Consider the following 23,885-nt stretch of genomic DNA (forward strand, 5'->3'; position numbering starts at 1 on the left):
CCGAACCTGGGTGCTTAGGCTTTGCAGGCAAGCACCTTAACCGCTAAGCCATCTCTCCAGCCCCCATTTTTAATTTTCTTTGTTTATGTGTGATATGTTTGTATGTGTGGTGTGGTGTGTGTAGTGTAGTGTGTGCATGTGCACAGAAGCACATGTCTCATGTGTACAGAGAGAGGCCAAAGGAGAATGCTGGGCTTTGGTTCCTTGAGACAGTCTCTCACTGAGCCCCAAGTTGCCATTTTGGGTTGGAATGACTGAGCACCAGCGATTTTTAATTTTTAAGTTATTATTATTATTATTATTATTAATTTTTTTTGTTTTTTTGAGGTTAGGGTCTCACTCTAGCCCAGGCTGACCTGGATTTCACTATATAGGCCTTGAATTCATGACAATCCTCCTACCTCTGCCTCCTAAGTGCTGGGATTAAAGGTGTGCACCACCACGCCCAGCTTTTTTTTTTTTTAAGTTTTTAAAAATCTGTTTTATTTATTTGAGAGAAAGAGACATATATATATATATATATATATATATATATATATATATAGAGAGAGAGAGAGAGAGAGAGAGAGAGAGAGAGAAAGAGAATGGGTGCACCAGGGCCTTCAACCACTGCAAATGGACTCCAGACAAATGCACTACTTTGTGCATCTGGTTTATGTGGTTCCTGGGGAATTGAACCTGGGTTATTTGGCTTTGCAGGCAAGTGCCTTAACTGCTCAGCCATCTCTCCCGTCCCCCAGCCATTCTCTGATCTCTGATCCCCTCAGGTCTGAGGTTAGAGGCCTCCACTCTCCACAGGCCTGGGATTACAGGCTTGTGTGACCATTCCCATCTTTTTACTTGAGTGCTGGTGATCAAACTCAAGGTCAAGCAGGCCCTCATACTTGTGAGGAAAGAGATCTTACCTGCTGAGCTAACCCTGCTTGTGTCATATTCTAGATGAAAAACTTAAGTGCCAGAAAAGTTAGGTGAGTCACCCAGAACCACAAAGTTTCCAAGGAGCCAAGTTGAGACTCCAGCCCAGGCCATCTGATTCTGCAACACAGGGAACCCTACTCTAGACCTGCAAAGTGAGCCACTGCATGGGCAAGTGCAGGAACATTTTGTGAGCAAGACAGGCCACTTTCTGGGGGAATACAAGCTCCTGGGGATAAGGAGGTATCCAGGCTCTTGACTGAGTCAAAGTCTCGCCTAGTCTGTCCAATAGACCTAACTCACAATCTTTCTTCCCCTTCCTTGTCTGCAGGCGCATGCCGCCATGCAACACTACGGGGTGAACGGCTACTCGCTGCATGCCATGAACTCGCTCAGCGCCATGTACAACCTGCACCAGCAGGCAGCCCAGCAGGCCCAGCACGCGCCCGACTACAGGCCATCAGTACATGCGCTTACGTTGGCTGAGCGCCTGGCTGGTAAGAGCCTTGGAGACTGGGCCATGGGGGAAGAACCCCGGGAGCTGGAAGACAAGGCTCCAGATGGCAAAGAGGGGAGGGGAAGCTGGGCAGTTGGTTATAGATGTTTTAGAAACCCTGGGTCATTAGTAGCACAGAGAAATGACAATTCAAAACCCGTGTGTTGTGCTTGCTTTGGCAGCACTTAGACAAGACCTTTCCAGGTTCATCCAGAACGCCCCTTGCTTGCCAGCATCATGCCTCAGCCTTCCCATAACAAGCCTGCTCACAGATGAAGAGGCAGCAGGGTATGCAACTAGCCCAGAGGACTTTAGCTGGAAATGATCTGGAAGCGGGCTGGAGTACCCTGGGAGGAGACTGGGGGCAAAGGAAGACATAACTGATAATGGCTCTCGTGGTCTAAATGTTAGCTGAGTGCCGTGTCACTATGTGGGTTGTTAGTCTCTGTCTCTCTCACTCTCTGTCTTTCCATTCAACTCTCATGAAAAGAGGCAATTATCTCCATGTTATTTATGGATAAGGAAACTGATGTTCAGAAAGATTAAGTAAGTATAGGTGAGGTGGGGATGGAACATGATATTGTGGCTAAAAACTGTGGAGTTAACAGACTTGTCGTCAGCACAAAGTCTGCCACTTACATCTCTTCTCTGAGCACGAGTTTCTCTTAGGACAAAAACCATGCCCATCCTACAGGATGGCTGGCTGTTTTCCAAAGTGGTCAGAGGAGCCAGGTGTGCTGGCACACAATGATCGTTTGCTAGTGCCACCAGCTGGGGACCAAGTCTTTTCTAAATTATTTAATTAATTTATGAGAAAGAGAGAGGCAAGAAGAGTGTGTGTGTGTGTGTGTGTGTGTGTGTGTGTGAGAGAGAGAGAGAGAGAGAGAGAGAGAGAGAGAAAGAGAGAGAGAGAGAGAGAGATTGAAAATTGGCACACCAGGGTGTCTAGCTACTGCAAACAAACTCCAGATACATGTGCCACCTTGTGCATCTGGCTTTATGTGGGTACTGGGGAATCAAACCTGAGCCCTAAGGCTTTGCAGGTAAGTGCCTTAACCACTAAGCAATCTCTCTGACCCCTGGAGACCAAGTCTTTAACAAAGGTTCCCTTGGGGCCATTTTGTGTCCAAATAATAGCAGTGGATGTGAGGATTCAGTGACATAAGCTATAGGTTTGATTCATAGGGAAGTGATTTCAGCCACCTCATGCTGTCCCAGGCCCACCCTATCTTGTTGAATGTGAGCCCAGGCCTGTACCAGCTCATACTCCAGGACTTCAGGGAACTCCTTGAGAGACCATTGTACGCAGACCATGAGAGGGCACAGCAACAGGAATGCAACCACATCCAATGCGGGTAGATCAATGTAGTCGGAAGGGCTTTCTGCAGGTCACGAGGCAGGAACCATGATCTTAAAAGGCACTTCAAGGAAGAAGGGCTGGAAGGATCCAAGGCACAGGAATTCTGAGGCCTCTGTTTGCATTTGGGCACCAGCCTGGCAGGGAGGATATATTGCCAAACCTACTCCTTTACAGCCTCTTGGTCCTCTGAGCATGACGTAGGGGATAAACAGTCGTGGTCATCTTTCCTAAATTAGTGTAGGGTATAGTGTCCAGTGTGGGGGGTGGGTACAGTTCTGCTCCAGCTCCAGCTACTTCTTTGGCTTGTGGTTGCCCAATGTGGTGGTGACATCAGCTCCTGACCATGTTCTAAGACCCAAGCAGCAGCGCACAGAAAGGAGTTAGGACAGGAGCTCATGTCTACCAATAGAGGCAAAGGAACTGGGATATTTTGCTCAGTCCCAGTTCTCCAACTCTTAAGAAGCCCGGCTTGAGTTTTACCTTCCATGGGAAATTCTGCACATGACAGAAAGCCTGGTGTTCCCAGGAATGGTCCCACACCTTGCAGTCCCTAGAGTCAGTAGTAGGATGCTAAGAGATTAAGTATGCGAGAAGTTGGGATTAGAGCATGACATTATGGCTAAACTATGGAGCCTCAAACTTGAACCGGAGCTCCTTCCTTTGCCCTAGATTGGCTTTCATGACCTCAGGGCTATGTCTGGGCTAGGATCAGGACCAGTGTGTGAGGAGTTCAAGGACTCCATTCTTTTTTCAAATATTTATTTATCTGCCCGTGTGTGTGTGTGTGTGTGTGTGTGTGGGTGTGTGTGTGTATCTGTGTATGGGTACACCAGGATCTTTTGCCACTGCAAAGGAAAGACAGATAGCTTCACCAATTTAAAAAAATATATTTTATTTTTATTTATTTATTTGAGAGAGAGAGAAGAGAGGGAGAGAGAATGGGTGCACAGGGCTGCCAGCCACTGTAAACAAACTCCAAATGCATGTGCCACCTTGTGCATTTGGCTTATGTGGGTCCTGGGGAATCAAACCTGGGTCCTTTGGCTTTGCAGACAAGCACCTTAACTGCTAGGCCATTTCTCCAGCCTGCGCCAATTTTATTTATTTATTTATTTATTTTGAGGCTGACCTCGAATTTGCTATGGAGTCTCAGGTAGCCTTGAACTTATGTTGACCTTCCCACTTCTGCCTCCTGGGTGTTAGGATTAAAGGCATGCGCTACCATGCCTGGCTCTTTTTTTTTTTTTTCAAGGTAGGGTCTCACTCTAGTCCAGGCTGACCTGGAACTCACTATGTAATCTTAGGGTGGCCTTGAACTCATAGCGATCCACCTACCTCTGCCTCCCAAGTGCTGGGATTAAAGGAGTGTGCCACCATGCCTGGCTTCAATTTTTAAAATATATTTATTTATGACAGAGAAAGAGAGAGAGAGAGAAAGAAGGAAGGAAGGAAGGAAGGAAGAAAGGAAGGAAGGAAGGAAGGAAGGGCATACTTTGGCCTTTAGCCACTGCAAAACAGCTCTAGACACATGTGCCACCTTGTGCATCTGGCTTTACATGGGTACTGGGGAATCGAACCTGGGTCCTTAGGCTTTTCAGGTAAACACCTTAACCACTGAGCAGTCTTTCTGGTCCTGTATCAATTTTTTTTTTTTTTTTGGTTTTTTGAGGTAGGGTCTCACTCTGGTCCAGGGTGACCTGGAATTAACTCTGTAGTTTCAGAGTGGCCTTGAACTCATGGCGATCCTCCTACCTCTGCCTCCCGAGTGCTGGGATTAAAGGCGTGTGCCACCATGCCCGGCAATTTTTTAAAACTTTTTCTTTTTTTGTTTTTTTGAGGTAGGGTCCCACTCTAGCTCAGGCTAACCTGGAATTCACTATGTAGTCTCAAGGTGGCCTTGAACTCACGGCGATCCTCCTACCTCTGCCTCCTGAGTGCTGGGATTAAAGGCATGTGCCACCATGCGAGGCTCTTTAAACTCATTATTGACAGCTTCCATAATCATAGACAATAAACCATGATAATTCCCTCTCTCACCCCTATTCTCCTCTCAAATCCACTCTTCTGCAAATCCCTCCCCCTTTCAATTAGTCTCTCTTTTATTTTGATGTCATCATCTTTACCTCCTACTATGAAGGTCTTGTGTAGGTAGTGTCAGGCACTGCAAGGTCATTAATATCAAGGCCATTCTATGTCTGGAAGATTGAATTGTAAGCCATCCTACCCTTCCTTTGGTTCTTACATTCTTTTTTTTTTTTTCAAGGTAGGGTCTCACTGTAGTCCAGGCTGACCTGGAATTCACTATGTAGTCTTAGGCTGGTCTTGAACTCAAAGTGATCCTTTTACCTCTCCTTCCCAAGTGCTGGGATAAAGGGCGTGCACCACCAAGTCCAGCCACCTCTTACATTCTTTCCACCACCTCTTCCACAATTGACCCTGAGCCTTGGAAGATGTAATAGAAATGTCTCAGTGCTGAGCACTCCACTTCTCAGCACTATGGTGCCTTTACAATTTTTTTCTTTAAAGAGGGAGAGAGAGAAAGAAAGAGGGAAAGAGAGAGAATGGGTGAGCCAGGGTCTCTAGAGACTGCAAACAAGCTCTAGACACATGTACTACCTTGTGCAGCTGGCTTACATGGGACCTGGAGAATTGAACCTGGGTCCTTAGGCTTCACAGGCAAGCATCTTAACTGCTAAGCCCTCTCTTCCAGCCCACTATGGTGCCATTTGAGTCATCCCAGTGGTCACTACCATCTGAAAAGAGAAGCTTCTCTAACCAAAAGTGAGAGTATCATTAAAATATGGGTATAAACATTAAAAAAAAAGCTGCATCAATTTTTGAGTCTGGCTTTACATAGTTGTTGAGAAATCAAACCCAGACCATTAGACTTTGTTAGCATGTACCTTTACCCACTGAGTCACATTCCCACCCATCCCCCCAAAAGGATTTCCTACTTTAAACTGAAGAAGCATTCCAAAGTCTGGGGTTTCCTGTATACCCAATTGCTTCCATTCCACTTAGGTATTGTGGACGACTTCCCTGGTATGCAAGGGGAGGACTCTGTAGCTCTGTGTAGAGACTGAGACAACTCAAATTCCCCGTAGCATTGATAGCATCCATACATGAGGTAGAAGGCAGTGGAGGGAGGTGACAGCCCAGCCTCCAGGCACCAGTTAGGAAAAAAGGCTGGGGGCTGGGTATCAATTCTAAAGAGATACCAACCTGGCTGGTTTTCACATGACCAGACATGTAGGCAGAACTGTAGAATCAGTGATTCACTGTTTCTGTTCCTGCTCCAACCTTGCAGCATGGAGGCCTGTCCTCTTTGTCTTTCTGTCTTTGGGGAAGCATCCAGAGGGTCAATAAGCTGTAATGAGCCTTTTCTTCACATTGAGGGCCCTACCTGACTTTCTGTTAAAAAAACACAAGGCCAGGGAACCTCATGTTCTACCATAAGAGATACATAGGCCAACTGGGAGGATGAGATATAATGCAAAAGACAGAGAAACAGTCTTCCCAGTCAAACTTCCCTTCATTATCCTGTAGCCTGGCTTCTTATGGTCAAAGGCCAGTGTCCTGATACTAAGGAAGCCTTGACGGCTACAATCTAAGGACCACAGGGTAGCAGAATCTTTGAGACAGTTTTTTTAGGTTATTGGCATCATGTCATCTCAGAATATTATACTTATAATATCTTGTGACTTTTAACTTATTTATTATATATTTGAGAGAGAGAGACAGAATGAGGCCACCAGGGCCTCCAGCCACTCCAAACAAACTCCAGATGTACACACCACTTTGCGCATCTGGCTTCATGTTGGTACTGGGGAATTGAGCCCAGGTCCTTAGGCTTTGCAAGCAAGCACCTGAACTGCTAAGTCATCTCGCCACCCCCTTTTTCTCTAAAAAAAAAAATATTTATTTTTATTTATTTGATCGAGAAAGAGAGAGAGAGGGAGAATGGGCACACCAGTGAAAGCATCATTAAAATACGGGCATAAACGTTAAAAAAAAAAAAGCTGCATCAATTTTTGAGTCTGGTTTTACATAGTTGTTAAGAAATCAAACCCAGGCCATCAGGCTTTGTTAGCATGTACCTTTAACCACTGAGTCACATTCCCACCCATCCCCCCAAAAGTGAACGCCAGACACGTGTGCCCCCTTGTGCATCTGGCTACCGTTGGTATTGAACCTGGGTCCTTTGGCTTTGCAGGCAAAAGCCTTAACCACTAAGCCATCCCTACAGCCGCACCCCCCCCCCCGTTTTTTCTTTTTGAGACAGTCTTACTGTATAGCTCAAGCTGGTCTTGAACTTGCAATCCTCTATCTCAACCTCCTTAGTGATAGGCATATGTAACATCATATCTCATCTAATGTTGAAACTTTCAAGGATATTAAGGCATTCCCAATCTACTACCTATCCCTAATGCCAACCACATCAGTTTCCCCTCCCATTAATCACATGTGTGACAACCAATCTTGGAGCTGAGTTAGACCTCTGTGGGTTCTGTGGGTCAGATGTGATGACAAGGTGGAGAGATTTTGAATACCAGCCAGTATGGAGGGTATGGGTGAGTTCCAAGTGCAAAGGTCTGGGGGCTAGGTCTGGAAGCTGCTTGGGTTTCCAAAGTGGGTCAGAACAAGATAAGATTCAAAACTTATTTCCCATAATTAAATGGGCCCCCTCTCTTTGCCCTCCAACGGCTGTACATTTCAAGACATCATCTTAGAGGCCCGATATGGCTCCCAGCACCGCAAACAGCGTCGCAGCCGCACAGCATTCACAGCCCAGCAGCTTGAGGCCCTGGAAAAGACCTTCCAGAAGACTCACTACCCAGATGTAGTGATGCGGGAGAGGCTGGCCATGTGCACCAATCTGCCTGAGGCCCGAGTGCAGGTAGGGTCCTGCTCTCCTGACCACACTTTGAAGATGAGTATCAGCTCGCCTGTCTGGCTCCCGGTTGTTAAGAACCAGTGTTTGCTTGGGTCGTACAGGGGTCATCAGGGGTACCTGATTAGAAAGGGTGGACGGGGATGGGGATTGCATGAACACCTACTCCCTCCCCTAGACTACCCTGTGCCTTCAAAACCCCACTTCCAGCCGGGCAAGTGGCGCACGCCTTTAGTCCCAGCACTCGGGAGGCAGAGGTAGGAGAATTGCCATGAGTTCAAGGCCACCCTGAGAGTACATAGTGAATTCCAGGTCAGCCTGGGCTAGACTGAAACCCTACCTTGGAAAACAAAACAAAACAAAAACACTTCTTTCCTCCTCACCTCTCACTGCTCCTCTCCCTGGACCCAGGTGTGGTTCAAGAACCGCAGGGCCAAGTTTCGGAAGAAGCAGCGCAGCCTACAGAAAGAACAGCTTCAGAAGCAGAAGGAGGCTGAGTGCTCCCACGGAGAAGGCAAGATTGAGGCTCCAACCTCAGATACCCAGCTGGAAGCAGACCAGCCTTCCAGTCTGCCCAGTGGCGACCCTCCTGCTGAGCTTCAGCTGAGCCTGTCAGAGCAGTCAGCCAGTGAGTCAGCCCCTGAGGATCAGCCAGACCGTGAGGAGGACTCCCGGGCTGCGGCTGAGGATTCCAAAGCGGAGAAGAGCCCCGGGTCTGAGAGCAAGGGGCAGGGCTGCAAGAGGGGCAGCCCCAAGGCAGGTGAGCCTCGGCTGGTGCTAGGCAGGGTGGGTTGCAGCTCATGAAGAGTAGACAAGTCCAGATGACAGGGCCTTGCATACATGACGCGGGTCAGAGCGGGCTAGTCGGCCACCGGCGCTCAGACATGATCAGAGAGGAGGAACTAGCCATCGCAGGCCTGTGCCTGGTGGTCACCTGTACTTGCTGAGTCATGGGAGGGAGGGACTCTAGAGGGTCATAAAGGAAGGACTAGACGACAGGGAGACTGAATGGGGAGGAAGTGAGAAGCTGGCTAGATCATCTTGACCATTTATCAAGTATTTGAAGTATTTCAAAGTTTTAGCAAATGCTGCAAATATACCAGTAGATGCTAGATGAACACCATGCTGGGACCTGAGATTCACACAAGCAGCAGACTGCTCTCTGGTTCCTGCTTTTCTTTATAGGCCTTAACCCATTGTTATTATTATTAAAAATTTTATTTATTTATTTATTTGAGAGAGAGATACAGAAATAGGCAGGTGGGGAGAGAGAGAGAATGGGCATGCCAGGGTCTCCAGCCACTACAAACGAGCCCCCATGCATGCACCCCTGGTCATCTGGCTTACGTGGGTCCTGGGGAGTCGAACCTGGGTCCTTTGGCTTTGCAGGCAAGCGTCTTAACGGCTAAGCCATCTCTCCAGCTCTATTATTATTAATGTTAATTATTAGCATTATTTTAGCTCAAGGGTCTGGTTTCTACTAGTCCTTGTAGAAGGAGAACCTACTAAGAGGGCCTTGACTTGCAGTGGTATCTGGTCTTCTGACATTGTGACATGATGTTGTCATCTATGACTGTGTTGACCACATCCATAGTTATCTGCAGCCTTTGGCTGGACATGCATTCTTTTAGAGCTGGGTATGTCTTTTCTTCCTCACAAAGCTGCCTGGTCTGGAGCCCCCATTCCTAGCCATGTTTATGAAGGAATAAAGTTCTGACATAAGGCAGATTTCAGATGCAAACCCCAAAGCTAGGCAGGGAAGGAATAGGGGCTGAGATGAGAGCTGGAGGGAATGGAAGGAAACCCTGGATATTCCTTGAAAAGATAAAGGGGAGCAGGGATGGTGGTGCACCCCTTTAATCCCAGTACTAGGGAGGCAGAGGTAGGAGGATTGCTGTGAGTTGGAGGCCATCCTGAGACTACATAGTGAGTTCCAGGTCAGCCTGAGCTAGAGTGAGACCCTACCTCGAAAAAAAAGGGGGGGCTCCCTAAGGACTCAGACATGGGTGCCCAGGCAGGGTGCCTGAAGCTTCCTCAGGTCTCTCCAGCCTAGGTTCATGTCCTGACATAGGATGAAAATGGGTTTAGCCAAAGCCTGTGGTCTCCAGGACCAAGGGGATGGGAAGCCGAGGGAACCCCTCATCACAAGCCAGTTCTCTGATCCTGCGTACTCGGTTCTTGTTCTCTGCTTGCAGATTCCCCGGGGAGCCTGACCATAGCTCCTGCAGCCCCGGGGGGCGGCCTTCTGGGCCCCTCCCACTCCTACTCCTCGTCCCCACTCAGCCTTTTCCGGCTGCAGGAGCAGTTCCGCCAGCACATGGCGGCCACCAACAACCTGGTGCACTACTCGTCCTTTGAAGTGGGGGGGCCGGCCCCTGCTGCAGCTGCGGTGCCCTACCTGGGTGTCAACATGGCCCCGCTGAGTTCGCTGCACTGCCAGTCCTACTACCAGTCCCTGTCAGCAGCTGCCGCTGCCCACCAGGGTGTGTGGGGGTCCCCACTGCTGCCTGCACCCCCCGCAGGCCTGGCACCTGCTTCAGCTGCCCTGAACAGTAAAACCACGAGCATCGAAAACCTTCGGCTCCGGGCCAAGCAACACGCAGCCTCCCTGGGACTCGATACGCTCCCCAACTGACTGACTGGCCTCTAAGCCAACTATGGTCTTGGGTGCCCCTCTTCCAGCTCCAGGGTGGTCCCCAAAAGGCTCTCAAGGAGTTAACCTTGGAAGCCCAGGGACGCTGGGGTCTGAAGTCCTCTCCCTGTCCCCCTCCTCAGAAGCCCCAGTCCCAGGAGAAACCCACACTCCCTCTGCATGGCCCCTGCTTGGACCCCATGGAGGCTGGATGGGGAAGAGGTGAGCAGCTGGCTAGAACCCCTCCTCGGCATGGCCTCCTCCCTCCCCTCTCTCCCCCTAGTAAGTTGATGTGTGGAATGTGAGATATAAATATAAATATATAAAGCTATATTTTCAGGCGTTGCCTGTCCCAGGCCCCTGCCCTGCTCCCATCACATCTCCACTGCCACTCTTGCCTCCAGTGTTCACTCCAGATTTTCTCTCTCTCCCCTTCCTTTCTCCCCCCTCTGTCCTGATCCCTGCCCCCCATCTTCTTCACCCTGATATCACTGCTACCCCTTCCCTTCGTGCCCCCCTCCTTCCTTTGGTGCTGGCTATATTCGTATAATGTATTCCAAAGCTGTGTTTTTAGTAAATTTGCTTCTTCCTGTTTCTCTTTTCCTTCCCTGCCTGCCTGTTTCCTCCCCCACCTGTACCCTTTCTAGACAGCTATTCCACTTCATGCCCCAAATCCTGCAAGGTCCTACATGGGGACCCTGGAGCAACAGGCAGGAGGTGGTCCTGGCTCCACAGCCTCTCCAAAACTTAGCAACTGGAGGGGTTCACAAGTCACTTTCTGTCCTCTTTCCTTAGCTTGGAAGGTGTAGTGGGGGCAAGTCAGTCTGGTGCAGGCAGGAGAATGACCAGCCTTCAGGCCTTCAAGTCCTCCAAGGCTAGAGATGCACCAGTGTTCACCCAGGACTGACTAGGGCTCTCAAGCTGTTGATCACACTGTGTGCAAACCACACAGCCACACGTGGGCTTAGGCTTCCTTCTGTTGGGTTTCTGTCCCAAAGTCAGCTGTGGAAGTCGGAGCTTCTGCCCACTGTGCACTGGCACAGAAATGTGTCCTTCTGTTATGGCCAGGCGACCTTGCTCCTCAGTCTGTCTTTCTTGGCAGGGTAACCTTGGGCAAACCCAGAGTCCCTTTGAGATTTCCCTGTCTGGATGAAATATAAGATGCTGTCCCTCTTCAACATCCCACATTCTTTGTTCACAACCTGTACTTAAACTTAACAATAATAAGGACATCACAGAACTTTTCAGAAACATAATGTGTGAATTAGAATGTCACTGTTGCTCTTCTGGGGAACAATGAATCTTGTACACGAGAGTCTCTCTGTGGACACTGCCTCAGTTTCCCAGTAAGTGTAATGGCCACTTTCTAGGTCAAACAATCTGAATTTGATTCTATTTTTCTTGAGATCCAGTGCTATCCTTGCAGGGTGGAGTGTGTGTGGGGGGGGAGGTGGGTTACTCCATTTCCATGCTCATAGTCAGGGGGAGCAGGATGGCTTGGGCAGATTCCTGGTTATGATCCCGAACCATTTGACTCACCAGTGAATCCTTAACCCTGTGCTTAGAGAGACTAAAGCCAGGACCAAATTCCTAAGGCTTGTCTCCCTTCCCAGTGGGTAGCTTGGCAGGACTGCCCAGCAGAGAGGGCAGTGCTCCTTGCCCTTGGTAGGTCAGTGTGGATTGCAGTGGATGGAGAAGGCTTTGGATAGGAAAAAGTGAGGAGGGTGTTGACCCGGGCCAGAAAAACTATGTAAGTAAAGCAGGAGAGGTGAGACTAAGTAGAGCCTGGGGCAGGAGGTGAGGGCTCTGTGAGAGGTGGGGCATTAGGCCTGGAATCCAGCTTAGCAGTTCCTGCTTTCGTGCAGCACTCACCAAGGCAGGCACTTGAGTGTTTCAGAACAAGGGCTGTCTTGCTGGGATCTGGAATCTGGAAAGTGAGTCACAAGCCATTGAAACACCAGAAAGGGAACACTTAGGCAGGGGGTTCAGAGGTTGGCAAAGACTTTGGGAGTCAGAATGGTCTTGGGGTTGGGGAGGGGTTCTGAGGACCATGGCTCACTGATTGTGGTTAGTTTCAGGAACTTATGTTTCTGAAACAACAAAAAAACTCATCTGGAACTAGACACAAGGTTGAAACTTTTTGACAGTCCCTGGGTGCAACTAACTGTCCCTGGGTCTTGGAATCCAACACAATAAGCTTCCCCCGACTTGCTAAGGGGCAAGGCCACCTGAGATCATGTTCTGTTTGGCATGGCAGAACTGCGGTTCATCCTAGGCTTCTCATATTTGGCTGACCCAAATCCACAGGGCCAGAGAAGGCAGGGAAGGGCCCTGCCCTTGGGGATATCAGGGTGGTTCTAAGATATTGAAAGCAGCTGGAGAATAAAAGAATGGTATCCCTGGAGGTGGTAACCATTCCCTCTTGGGGTAAGGGATATTTTGGAGGTATTAGAGGACATGGGCCTGGGTGGCCCCATCTGCCAGGCACCGATGGTGGGATCTTTCCTGGGCCTGCTGGAACACCCTGAGGACTGAGAGCCTAAGGCTCAAACCCTGACTGACCTTTCCCGGAAACCTTGTGCCTCTCTGCTCCCTCTTGTCTGAGGTCTCCCCCTAATTCCTTACTTCCCCAGAGCATGGTCCAGGGGCCTGGGTCCCCACTAGACTATGAAGTTGGCAGGCTATACAACCTGCTTTCCAAACCAGCTGTTTTGTGACCATTTGTGCTTAGAGGTTATGCCAGCCTGTGGCAAAAACCACTGTGTATTGTATTTATTTATTCTGTTATTTGAAGAAACAAGACTCAAGCCACCCCTTTCCCCCTTCCCTGCCCACTGTGTAGTGCAGCATGATGCTGTGTCCTCTGTATCTGTCAGCCTATCTTTTCCTGTGATGTTGTGACCTGTTCTTTGTCCTAACTGGCTAATAAAAGAGAACCTGGCAGCATAGCCCTTGACCCATGTTCATTCCCAAAGATGCCTGCAGTTGGCTGAGCAAGCAGTATCTCAGAGTCTCACCATGGTTGATGCAATGTGAGACAGACCTGTCTTGTGACAGCTGTCTTCTACTGCACTGGCCTTGCAACAGCCTCCATCTCTTCCCAACCTGCAGCTGATGTGCCACTTGGGAGGGTCAAGGGGAGCAGAGGGTAGGAGAGAGTTCTGTCTTCTCTGGGCTGTTTAGGGAGTCACCCAAGCATAGGTGGCAGGTTGCCTATACCTGAGGATATTCAGATACCTGGGAGATGGTTCTCCAGAATGGAGAGAGCATGTGGGGAACAACAAGTAAGCTAAGGCCCAAGCCAAAGGACACGGAGGCACAGCTGAACCTAAAGCCAGAGCTTGTACAGGCATGGTGACGTTTGCTTAGAATCCCAGCACTCGGGAGGCTGAGGCATGAAGAGCAGGAATTTGAGGCCATTCTCAGTTACACAGTGAGTTTGGTGCCAGCCACATGAGCTACATGAGACTGTATCTCAAAACACCAGGGCAAGAGAGCCAGTGCTGTTCTCCAGTGGCACAGGCAGGCACCAGAGGAAGTGTCCTTTTAGTTCTCAGGGCCCAGAAACCAGGGGAGATGACATTGTAGCAGAGGTAAGGTACATGTGTGTATGTGTGGCTGGAAATCCATGTGTAGGTATGAGAACCTGTGCCATGAGCTCCTAAGTGCCTGCTGGCATTTGGGTGTGTTGGTGCTCCTGCATAAGTCAGAGAGAGTGATGGCCTGGGAATGCATGGCTGATGACTGCAGGAAAGGCCACAGTTCAGGGGCTGGGGAGATAGCCCAGTCAGTAAAGTGCATGCCATGCAAGAATTAGGACCTGAGTTTGATGTCCAGGACACGTGGAAATGCTAGGTGTGGAGGTGTGCACCTCAATTCTCATGCTGGGAAGGTGGAGACAGGTAGATCCCTGGGGCTTGCTGGCCAGCCAGTCTAACTGGAATGCTCTAGGCCATCGAGAAACCCTGTTTCAAAAGAACAAACAAAAAACAAAACAAAAACGAGGATGTCGTTTGGCTCCCATATGCGTGGACGCATGTGCGCACACACACACAGGCACATAGATGCGTGCACACATACATGCATCAAAAAAGAGCATGACTCAGCAGTTCTCCATGTAAGCTGGGCATGGGGGCTCATACCTATAATAATTCTAGCACTCAGAAGGCTGTGGTAGGAGGACCACCTTGAGTTCAAGGCCAGCCTGAGGCTACAGAGTAAGTTTCAGGTCAGTCATGCTAGAGTAAGATCTTGCCTCAAATAACTAAAATAAATAAATGCCAAATCAAAACAAAAATGTTCTTATTATAAAATCTTGGTTCTCCCTGCTGCCACTGAAGAAAAAGAGAACCATAGATCTTCACTACCTGGCCCTTCCCATTCTGGCCGACTTTCCTTCCCTGAGTTCCACATTATGCACTGGACCCCTCACTGGAAGAGTTGTGCTGGGCCTTAGGGTATTAAGAGTCTCTCAGGGACTGGAGAGATGGCTTAGCGGTTAAGTGCTTGCCTGTGAAGCCTAAGGACCCAGGTTCGAGGCTCGATTCCCCAGGACCCACGTTAGCCAGATGCACAAGGGGGCGCACGCATCTGGAGTTTGTTTGCAGTGGCTGGAGGCCCTGGTATGCCCATTCTCTCTCTCTCTCTCTGCCTCTCTCTGTTGCTTTCAAATAAATAAATAAAAATAACCAAAAAAATTTTTTAAAAAAAGAGTCTCTCAGTATGAGGCCTTCCTGGTAGGAGAACCCTAACACACCAGAAGAATATGCAGGGGGGCTGTCTTCTGCACTTCCCAGACAGACCCCGACTGTCCCACTTTCAAAGTCTTTGTGACCTCAGGAGCTGCTGCATTCCTCTCAGTAGTGGGGCTGAGGATTAGGGCAGGGAGCACCCCCTTCACCTCTCTCCAGGCCTCCGGGGAGGAGCTGACAGATCAAATGTCAGTACCAAATCCCACTGCTCCATCCTGGGGCCTTAGCTACCCAGTGTCTCCTACATACCTCAGTTTTGAGGGACACACCTTCCCGGGTACAGAGGATACCTGTGTAGTTCTAATAACTCACCATTGACTGAGCCCCTGCTATATGTCCAGAACCATGCTGGATGCTGGGTGTGTGAAAATAAGAAAAACACGCCCTAATAAGTCTAATAATTGACTTAAGGTTCAAAAATAGGAAACTGCGGAACAGAGAAAAGGGTTCTTAGTTCAGTCTGGAGAGTCAGAAAGGCTGTTTAAGAGGGAAAGTTGGGACCTGAGTCCCATTAAGCCCAGTGTTCCTTAGCAGGGCAAGAGGGAAGAATCCTGGGAGAGGCACAGCCCATCCAAGCTACAGGACTGAGCTCCTGAGTCCTAGAAGAGCAAGGGGCTTGTCTAGGTGGGCCTCTGGAACAGTGGGGTAACATCTATGGATGAGGGCAGAAAGGGAAACTGAAAAATCTGCATGTGAGGGCTCACACCTATAATTTCAGCACTTGGGAGGCTGAGGCAGGAGGATCCTGAGTTGGAGGCTAGCCTGGGCTACGTAGTGAGTTCCAGGCAGCCTGTGCAATCCTGTGAGACCTGTCTTAAAACAAAAACAAGAGAATAAAGAAAAAAACCCCAGCAAACTCATTGCTCAGAGTCAAGCTCTGGGGCTAGTACACCTAGGCATTGGAAGCTATAGAGGAGTTGAATGATTGGATTTGTACTATATTTAAATATTTTATTTATTTATTTACAAACACAGAGAGAGAGAGAGACAAAGAGAGTGCAAGAGTGTATGTATGAGCACACCAGGCCTCTAGCCACTGCAAACAAACTCCAGATGCATGTGTCACTTTGTGTGTCTGTGTTATGTGGGCAATGGGAAATCAAACCCAGGTCATTAGGCTTTACAGGCAAGTGCCTTAACTGCTAAGCCATCTCTCCAGCCCATGGACTTGTGTTTTAGAAACCACATTCACCCCTCCCCTCACATTCTGTTTGTTGCATAGTAGTTCATGAGAAGACTAGAGAAGAGGGGGTTGTCAAGTCTTGATGAGACTACAGTAGCATTTAGTCTATATTGGGGGGAGGGTTGGGAGAGAGAGGGATCAACTGATGAGAGATTTAGGAGGAGAAGTCACCATGGTAACTTTGGGATGGTTGTGCCCAAGAGCACTCCCAGGTGTTTAGCCAAGGTACAGGGTGGACAGATGGGGTACCTACTCTGTCAGTGCTGGGGTGTTGGGGGATCACTGGAGCTTAGTTCTGTTGGCTGTGTTTAAAGAACCTTCCATTTAGTCAAGACTCTGCTGTTGGCATGAACTTGATTCAACAAAGAGGTAGCGTTTTCTCTTTGCTTGACATCTTATCTACAAGCCATTTATTTCATCCTCATGCAGCTCTCTGAGGTAGGTACCATCATCAACCCCATTTGATAGGTGGAGAAACGGAGGAGCAGAATGGCTAAACCACATGTCCCAGACCACAAGTGAGTAACGGGTCAGCTCAGGTAGGGAGCCAGCTGACCTGGGAATCTGTGCTCTTAACTTGGTTATCAATAGGGAGATCGCTATGGAAGTCATATGACTTAATGAGATAACAGAAGCTTGAGATCAGGCAACAAGGGTGACAGTCAGGACAAGCCAATCTCAATTTGCTGTTTACTGTGGTCCCCTCCCTAGTCATCAGTTTCTTCTTCATTGACCATGTCCAGACCACTTCTCAGATGAGGTAAAGAGGAGAAGGTACTGGGAGAAGTCAAGAAGCTAGCGGTGATGTGCCTGGCACACAATATGCATGGGAGAGACTAGAAAAGACAGGATGATTTCCCAGAGGTTGCCCTGGGATCCTCCCCTTTTCTTAGGCCTTGGCCCATGTTGCTTTAGCTCAGGGTTTTGGTTTCTTAGGAGCCCTAGTGGAAGGGACACCTGAGAGTCCCTGGAGATGGACCCCTTTAGGGATAGGTACCCCCTCCACATCTCTTTCCCACAGAACTGCCCTGGACTAGAGTCCCCAACCCCTAATCTTTCATTCTCCTTTTGCTTCTGGGAAAGCCGATTAGGAGGCGGCCTCCTGCCCGCCCCCCTGACAAGTTTGTCTGAACTTCCAACAAAGGCCCTCAGAGGGCTGAAGAGGGAGGGCTGGGGCACCGGGAACCTGACACCACTGGCCCAGGATCACCCCAGCAGCCTAGGAGGCAGCCCTGTGGCTCTGCCCACCCTGTGGTGAACAGGAATGTGCCTCAAAAGGGACATGGCCTCACAAAGCCTGGGGCCGGGGTGGGTGGGTGCGGGGCTCTCACCTGGGAGTGCCTCCTCACTGGGAAGGCAACAGCTTAGCATGTAGGTGGGCGGGCAGGGAGTGCATGCGGTCTCCTATACCGACATGCGCACACCCTCCCCACATACACTCAAGCATTCTCTCACATCCTCACTTCTGCACTGAACACAGATCCCTGAATGTATGTCTTCCCTGATGCTCATGCTCACTGACAACCCTCCCCCAAAATGTCAGGCACAGTGCCTCTGCTGCCTCGATGCTCCCCACACACCTGGTCCACCCTCTGAGATGCATTATTGCTGGCTTACACCCAGCCAGCCCACGGAATGCTCAGAGCGCATTCTAAGTCTTCATCTAGTCAGGCCTCTTGAGAGACAGGCCAGCTTGGGTCTGACAGATCCTTGGCGAATGTTGCTTTGCACTTGTGGAGATACACCCCAGTGACCCCGTAAGGTCCTATGTGGCCCTGATGCTACTATATACCCACACCACTCCCATACATGCATCCTAATGGGCTGCCCTGAGCCCAGCCCTGGGTATAGCCCCTTCCAGCCCATAGAGTCACGCAGGACCATGTAATGTTTGGATAATGGCTCTCTTGAAAAAAACATTTTTTTTTTTTTCATGTGTGTGCATGCTTAGGCTAGAGGAGAATGTCAAATGTCTTTCTTCTATCACTGTTCTACTTTGTTTCCTTGAGAGAGAATCCTTCACTGAACCTGGTGCTGCTGTTTTTGGTCAGACTGGTTGACCAGCAAGCCCCAGCTATTCTCTGGTCTCTAATCCCAACAGGACTGGGGTTACAGACTTGTGTGGCCATGCCCAGCTTTTTTTTTTTTTTTTTTCCTGAGGTAGGGTCTCATTCTCACCCAGGCTGACCTGGAATTCACTCTGTAGTCTCAGGTTGGCCTTGGAGTCACAGCGATCCTCCTACCTCAGCCTCCCAAGTGCTGGAATTAAAGGTGTGCACCACCATGCCCAGCTAATTTTTGTTGTTTGTTTTCTTAGTTTATGCCCAGTTTTTTACATGGATGCTGAGTATCAAACTTGGAATGAATCAGGCCCTAATGCTTGTGTAGCAAGTACTTACCCACTAAGTGCCATCTCCTCAGTGCCCCTCTCTCCCTCTCTCTCTCAACAGGGGCTCTCTGTTTCTTCATTTTGCATGGGGCCCCGTGGATTATGTAGCTGGCCTCACTCTCTCATCACAGTCTCCCTCAGCTTACTCACTAGGCCATTCTATGGTTTTGAGAGCCTTTTGAGACTCCTCCCTGCTACCCAAAATGCCTCCATTTCCCTTTTTAACTGGGGCTTCCTTCTTCATTCCACCCTTCACTAGTCAACTGAAGGTGATCAGAAGGGAACCCCTCAGAGCATACTATATGTCTACACACCTCCTCCTAGAGTTGCTTTGGGACTCAGTATCCCCATCTGTAAAATGAGCATCATCATAACATCTGCTAAACAGCACATGTTTGGCATGTAGTAACTACTCAATGAATGTTGCTGTTGCTGTTATCATACTCTAGGAAGTGCTGACAAGCAAAAACAGACTCACCCCTGCATTTATTCTAGGGTAAAAAGGAATACTGAACAAATTGTATATATATATGTGTGTGTGTGTGTGTGTGTGTGTGTGTGTGTGTGTGTGTGTGTATAAAGTGACAGGGCTTACAGAAGACTGGAGAGGCAATCTGAGACTTAAGATCAGGAATCAATCTAGGGCAAGTCACAGCTCTATCAGAGGTCAGAGTTAGAGCTCAGGAAGGGTTCTGAATAGGACTTAATTTGGGTCAGGAATGAGCTCTACCTATTGAAGTCCATTTCATTTCTAGCAGATTCACTTTGGACCATTTAATATTTTGTTAGAGAGAGAGAGAGGGAGGGAGGGAGGGAGAGAGAGCACACTAGGGCCTCTAGTCACTGCAAAGGAACTTCAGAGCAGGCACCACCTTGTGCATCTGGTTTACATGGGGAGTGGGGAATCGAACCTGGGTCTTTAGGCTTCTCAGGCAAGTGCCTTAACCAGTAAGCAATCTTTCCAGCCCACTTTGGACCATTTAATAAGCTGTCAGGCTTCTCTGAACCTGTTTCCTTGTGTGTAAAATGGGGACATCCCTACCAACCCCCTGGCTTGTGGGAATCCAGAGTGCTAATCATGAAAATAAAGAATTAAGCTGCCTGCTGCCACTAATAACTCCAAGCTTGGGCCCCAGGAATCCTCTTCCTTTTAGGCCAGGGAGGTAGCCCTCTACCCTGCCTCCTGCTGCGGGAAACTGCCACCTCAGCTGGGATCCTTTCCAAGAGAAGTCTGGAGATTTCACAGAGTCCTTTGAACAGCAAAGGCCAGGGGAGCTGGATTTCCTCCTGGGGGCTGAACGCTCAGTGGTTCCTTTATCTTGGCAAGCAGGCTGAAGAACTGTTCTTGGAAAGAGCTTGTGTGGGGCGTGTGTGGGTGTATGTGAGTGTGAGCGTGTACACACAAAGCTACTCATTGTTGCTGTCCCTATCCGAGCAGGCTGATAGACCTGTAGACCTGGGTCCTTCATAGGTCACCCTGTCCATCCACACAGCATGTTCCTGGCAGCCAGGAGGTGAGGAGTGTTCCTTTTTCACCCAAGATTCTCTGAAGGAGGGGAGACCTTCCAGAATCAGGATGTTTCAGAAAGAATTCAGGTCAGCTGAGGTAGATGTTCGATGACAGGAAGAGATGAAGGGCAGAGGCCATTCTGGCAGCTCCCCAGCACACACAGACTCTGGAGTAGGCCCATGAACAAGACTGAAAGACTCATCCAGCTTTGCCCGGGTCCACCCTAGTAAAAGACCGCAGCAGGGAAGCCTGTCCTGGCTCTTCGACTATGGGCTACTGGGAAAGCCTCTCTCTGAGCTTTGTGCCTATTGTAAGCCAGGCTTGGTCTTGAACAGCTTCTGACCCTGGTCCGAGTCTTCTGGGCTGGGTTGGATGCAAACTGAACACATTCAGGCAGGACTTTGCGTGACTGGAACTCTACAAGCATTTTTGCTCTCCCTGCCTCTTATCTCTTGCCCTACGCCAGCCAACCAGGAGATGGACAAGGTGGGTCAGGGGTTGCGTACTGGAAGATCAGGCCTATTGGTAGCCTGGGGATCAGATCCTCAGAACAGACATCGTCAGCACTCTCTAGGTCAGTCCCATTCGAGGCAGGAGTTACCTACATGCAGTGCCTACCCACAAGCATGAAGGGGAGGGGTGCCCACTGCCTTCCATGTCTGACGATTGGGAAATTCTTCCTTATATTGAGCTGAAACACATACCCACCTCCTTATCAGGTTTGGTCTGGTCCAGAGGTCACAGGTCTATGTACACTATACTACCAGACTGGACTAAGCTGTGTCTCACATAGTTATTGCATCCTTTCCCATCTGCTTTTGCTCCTACTGATCCCTCCTCCCAGAAAAGCCTATTCATTCTTCAGAACCTGTGCAGAAGCCACCTGCTGTCGGAAGCTTTGCCTGCTAATCTGTCCTCTGGTGGAGTGTTCCCTCACTTTTTGTCCCCTGTGGACTACCATATGCAGTTCACATCCACTACCAGGAGCAAGGCTTGGTCTGGTATAGAGTCTGGCACAGTGATAGGATTCCATCAGTACCCACCTTGTTCATTTAAATTGGAATAACCACATGAGGGACCAGCTCTGTCCAGGCCCTTGCCACTTGTCCTACCTGGCCTGCCTTCTTCTGGATCTGCAAGACAGTTTTGGTCAAACCCTGAGTTTTCATGGGCCTCTGTTTTGTAGGTAGAGGCTGCATAGAGTGGTCAATGCCTATCTGGACAGCCTTGATTTCTGAGTGACTTGTTGGTTTCTATGCCATGTGATAATCACTTCCAGTTTCCTTAACTCTTAACTCAGCACATTTCGTTAAGCCACTGCTGGGCTTCTGCCTTGTGTGTGCCTCTAAACTCCATTTACACCCACAGCTAGGAGTACCCAGCATGGGAAGAGATGCTGGAAGGGTCTCCCAGAATGGCATCCAAGGATGACTGAGTCTTCCTGTTTTAAAGGTGTCTCCCTTTTCTGGCCTTCCTTTACTGATAGTGTTTTGAAGAGATGAGCCTGCAGCAGAGGTCACGCCATAGCATCCTGTCTCTTAGTGAGGACATGGCTCTGTCCTAGCATAGGCGTTAGCTTTCTCTTTTTAGGCCTGAGCATCAGTGTATAGTTTAGGGACCATACCACCAGTCTGTGAGGTAGATGGGAGGGGCTTACCAAATGAACATTTACTGAACACCATCTCTGTGTCTGATGTACCCTAGGCCCTGGAGAGTGAGTGCTGAACAGGATAGGGCTGTTACTCATAATATGTGTATATGCGAGAGGGGAGACAGACAACAAATAGATGAGCAGTGAAAGGCATACATTTGGGATATGATTAAAAGTTAGAAGAGGGAGCTGGAGAGATGGCTTAGCATTTAAGGTGCTTACCCACAAAGCCTAAAGATGCAGGTTCAACTCCCCAGAACGCACGTAAGCCAGATACAAGAGGAGAAGAACACAAGGTCATGCATGTACACAAAGTGGCGCACAGGTCTGAGTTCAGTCTCATTGGCTAGAGGTCCTCCCTGGGATGCCAATTCTCTCTCTATCTCATAAAAAAAAAGTTAGAAGAAGCTGGGTGCGGTGGCACACCAGCACTCGGGAGGCAGAGGTAGGAGGATCACCGTGAGTTCAAGGCCACCCTGAGACTACATAGTGAATTCCAGGTCACCCTAGGCTTGAGTGAGACCCCACTTTGAAAAACTAAGAAAAAAAAAGGAGAGAGGCTGGAGTGATGGCTTAGCGGTTAATGTGTTTGCCTATGAAGGCTAAAGTCCCAGGTTCAATTCCCCAGATGCACATGCATCTGGAGTTTTTTGTTTGCAATGGCTGGAGGCCCTGGTGTGCCATTCTCTCTATCTGCCTCCTTTTCTCTCTCTAAATAAATAAGTAAATAAATAAATTAATTAATTAAATAATATAATATAATATAATGTCTTTTGTTAAAAAAAATTGCCAGGTGTGGTGGCCCATGCTTTTAGTCTCAGCACTTGGGAGGCAGAGATAGGAGGATTGCCAAGAGTTTGTGGTCACCCTGAGACTACAGAGTGAATTCCAGGTCAGCCTGAGCTAGACTGAGACCCTACCTCAAAAAAAAAAAAAAAAAAAAAAAAAGAAATTAGAAAGGCCCATCCTGGTCCTTGCCCTTCTTTCCCCCTAGGGGAGTTGAAGTTAGTGGGAGAAGGATGCAAGGGCCTAAGGAGAGACTACTTCCTGTAAGATCCTTAACTAGAGACAGAGAGAGGAGGGCATGAGCAAAAGCGCATGGATGCAGGGACTGACTGTATGACCTATCCAGTCTTGGAATGGCCCACTGGGAAGTGGGTGGCAGGTATCTGCTCAATGTGAGGAACAATTTCCCAACAGTCAGACCTGGGTAGTGAGCTCCCTGCCTCAAGATTTGTGGGAGACAGAGAAAGGAGAACTGTGACTTTGGGTTCAGTGTGGGCTGCATGCAGAGACCTTGTCTCAAAGGGAAAATACAAAGATATAAAGAAACTAAAACAGCACATGAGGTCAGGTCTCAGCCTAGAAGACAGATGGAATGACTAGACCAAGAGTGAGGCCAGAGAGGGACACAGATCAAAAGCCAGGTAGATAGCTGGTGAGGAAAGAGGCTGGCCCAGCCCTGTAGGGAGGACTGAGGCTCCAGGGGCAGATAGCATGGGGAGGCCATGCAGGATCTATTAAGCTGATGACTCCAGGCCCTAATCCTATGCCAGGCCCAGGCGGGTAGTCTGGGGGAGGGGAGCACCCCCTGCTGAGGTGTAATTTCACGCTGAAGGGCCTGATGGGACATCCCAGGGACTGATCCTTTCTGGATCAGAAAACCCACTTCCCTTTGTCGCATGCAGGGTGATTAGCTCTTTAACTCTTTGTAGGCTGGCTCAGGGCCAGTTCTGCCCCACCTCACCCCCAGCACCTTTGGATCTAGCCCAGAGCTCTGCTTTGCCTCCCGCCTAGTCAACTCCGAGACCTGGTCCTGTGTGTGTGTGTGTGTACGCGCGCGCACACACACACTTTGATTGAATAAATCCAGGGGATGGATTCTAAAACAGCTCCTGTCCATGTCAGTGTTTCCTGGTACTCACCTTTTCCTGGTTCCTGCCAGTACCCCCCAGCCCCCGTCAAAAGCAGTGAGCTGCCACCCATCTCCACATTCCTCTTATAGTTCAGCCCCAGTCTCAATTCACTGAGGAAGCCCAAAGTCTAGTCTCATCCACTGTCTTGCTCAAAGGTTGGGGATGCCAATTCCAGCCTTCCCGTGTGCCTT

At 49.1% G+C, this 23,885-nt stretch overlaps 1 protein-coding gene across 2 annotated transcripts; it reads left to right on the top strand.

Moving 5' to 3' along the window:
- The first annotated feature begins 1,249 nt into the window (after positions 1-1,249).
- On the top strand, positions 1,250-10,297 carry Dmbx1 (diencephalon/mesencephalon homeobox 1). Of its 2 annotated transcripts, none has more exons than XM_004672152.2 (4): positions 1,250-1,412; positions 7,490-7,668; positions 8,074-8,422; positions 9,858-10,297. In XM_004672152.2, exons 1-4 carry the CDS (start codon positions 1,259-1,261, stop codon positions 10,295-10,297), a joined length of 1,122 nt encoding a protein of 373 aa, XP_004672209.1. In that variant the 5' UTR covers positions 1,250-1,258. The 2 variants fall into 2 exon arrangements, with proteins under 2 accessions (XP_004672209.1, XP_004672210.1); XM_004672153.2 differs by having other exon boundaries at positions 1,259-1,410; positions 7,473-7,668.
- The last annotated feature ends 13,588 nt before the right edge of the window (positions 10,298-23,885 follow it).

Source organism: Jaculus jaculus, chromosome 5, assembly GCF_020740685.1.
Source record: "Jaculus jaculus isolate mJacJac1 chromosome 5, mJacJac1.mat.Y.cur, whole genome shotgun sequence".
Classification (NCBI taxonomy): Eukaryota; Metazoa; Chordata; class Mammalia; order Rodentia; family Dipodidae; genus Jaculus; species Jaculus jaculus.

Coding starts and splice junctions, on each gene's coding strand:
- Dmbx1 (XM_004672153.2), top strand. CDS start 1,259: ATGCAACACTACGGGGTGAACGGCTACTCGCTGCATGCCATGAACTCG. Junction 1,411..7,472: donor ACGTTGGCTGAGCGCCTGGC/TGGTAAGAGCCT, acceptor TTTGCCCTCCAA/CGGCTGTACATTTCAAGACA. Junction 7,669..8,073: donor TGCCTGAGGCCCGAGTGCAG/GTAGGGTCCTGC, acceptor CCCTGGACCCAG/GTGTGGTTCAAGAACCGCAG.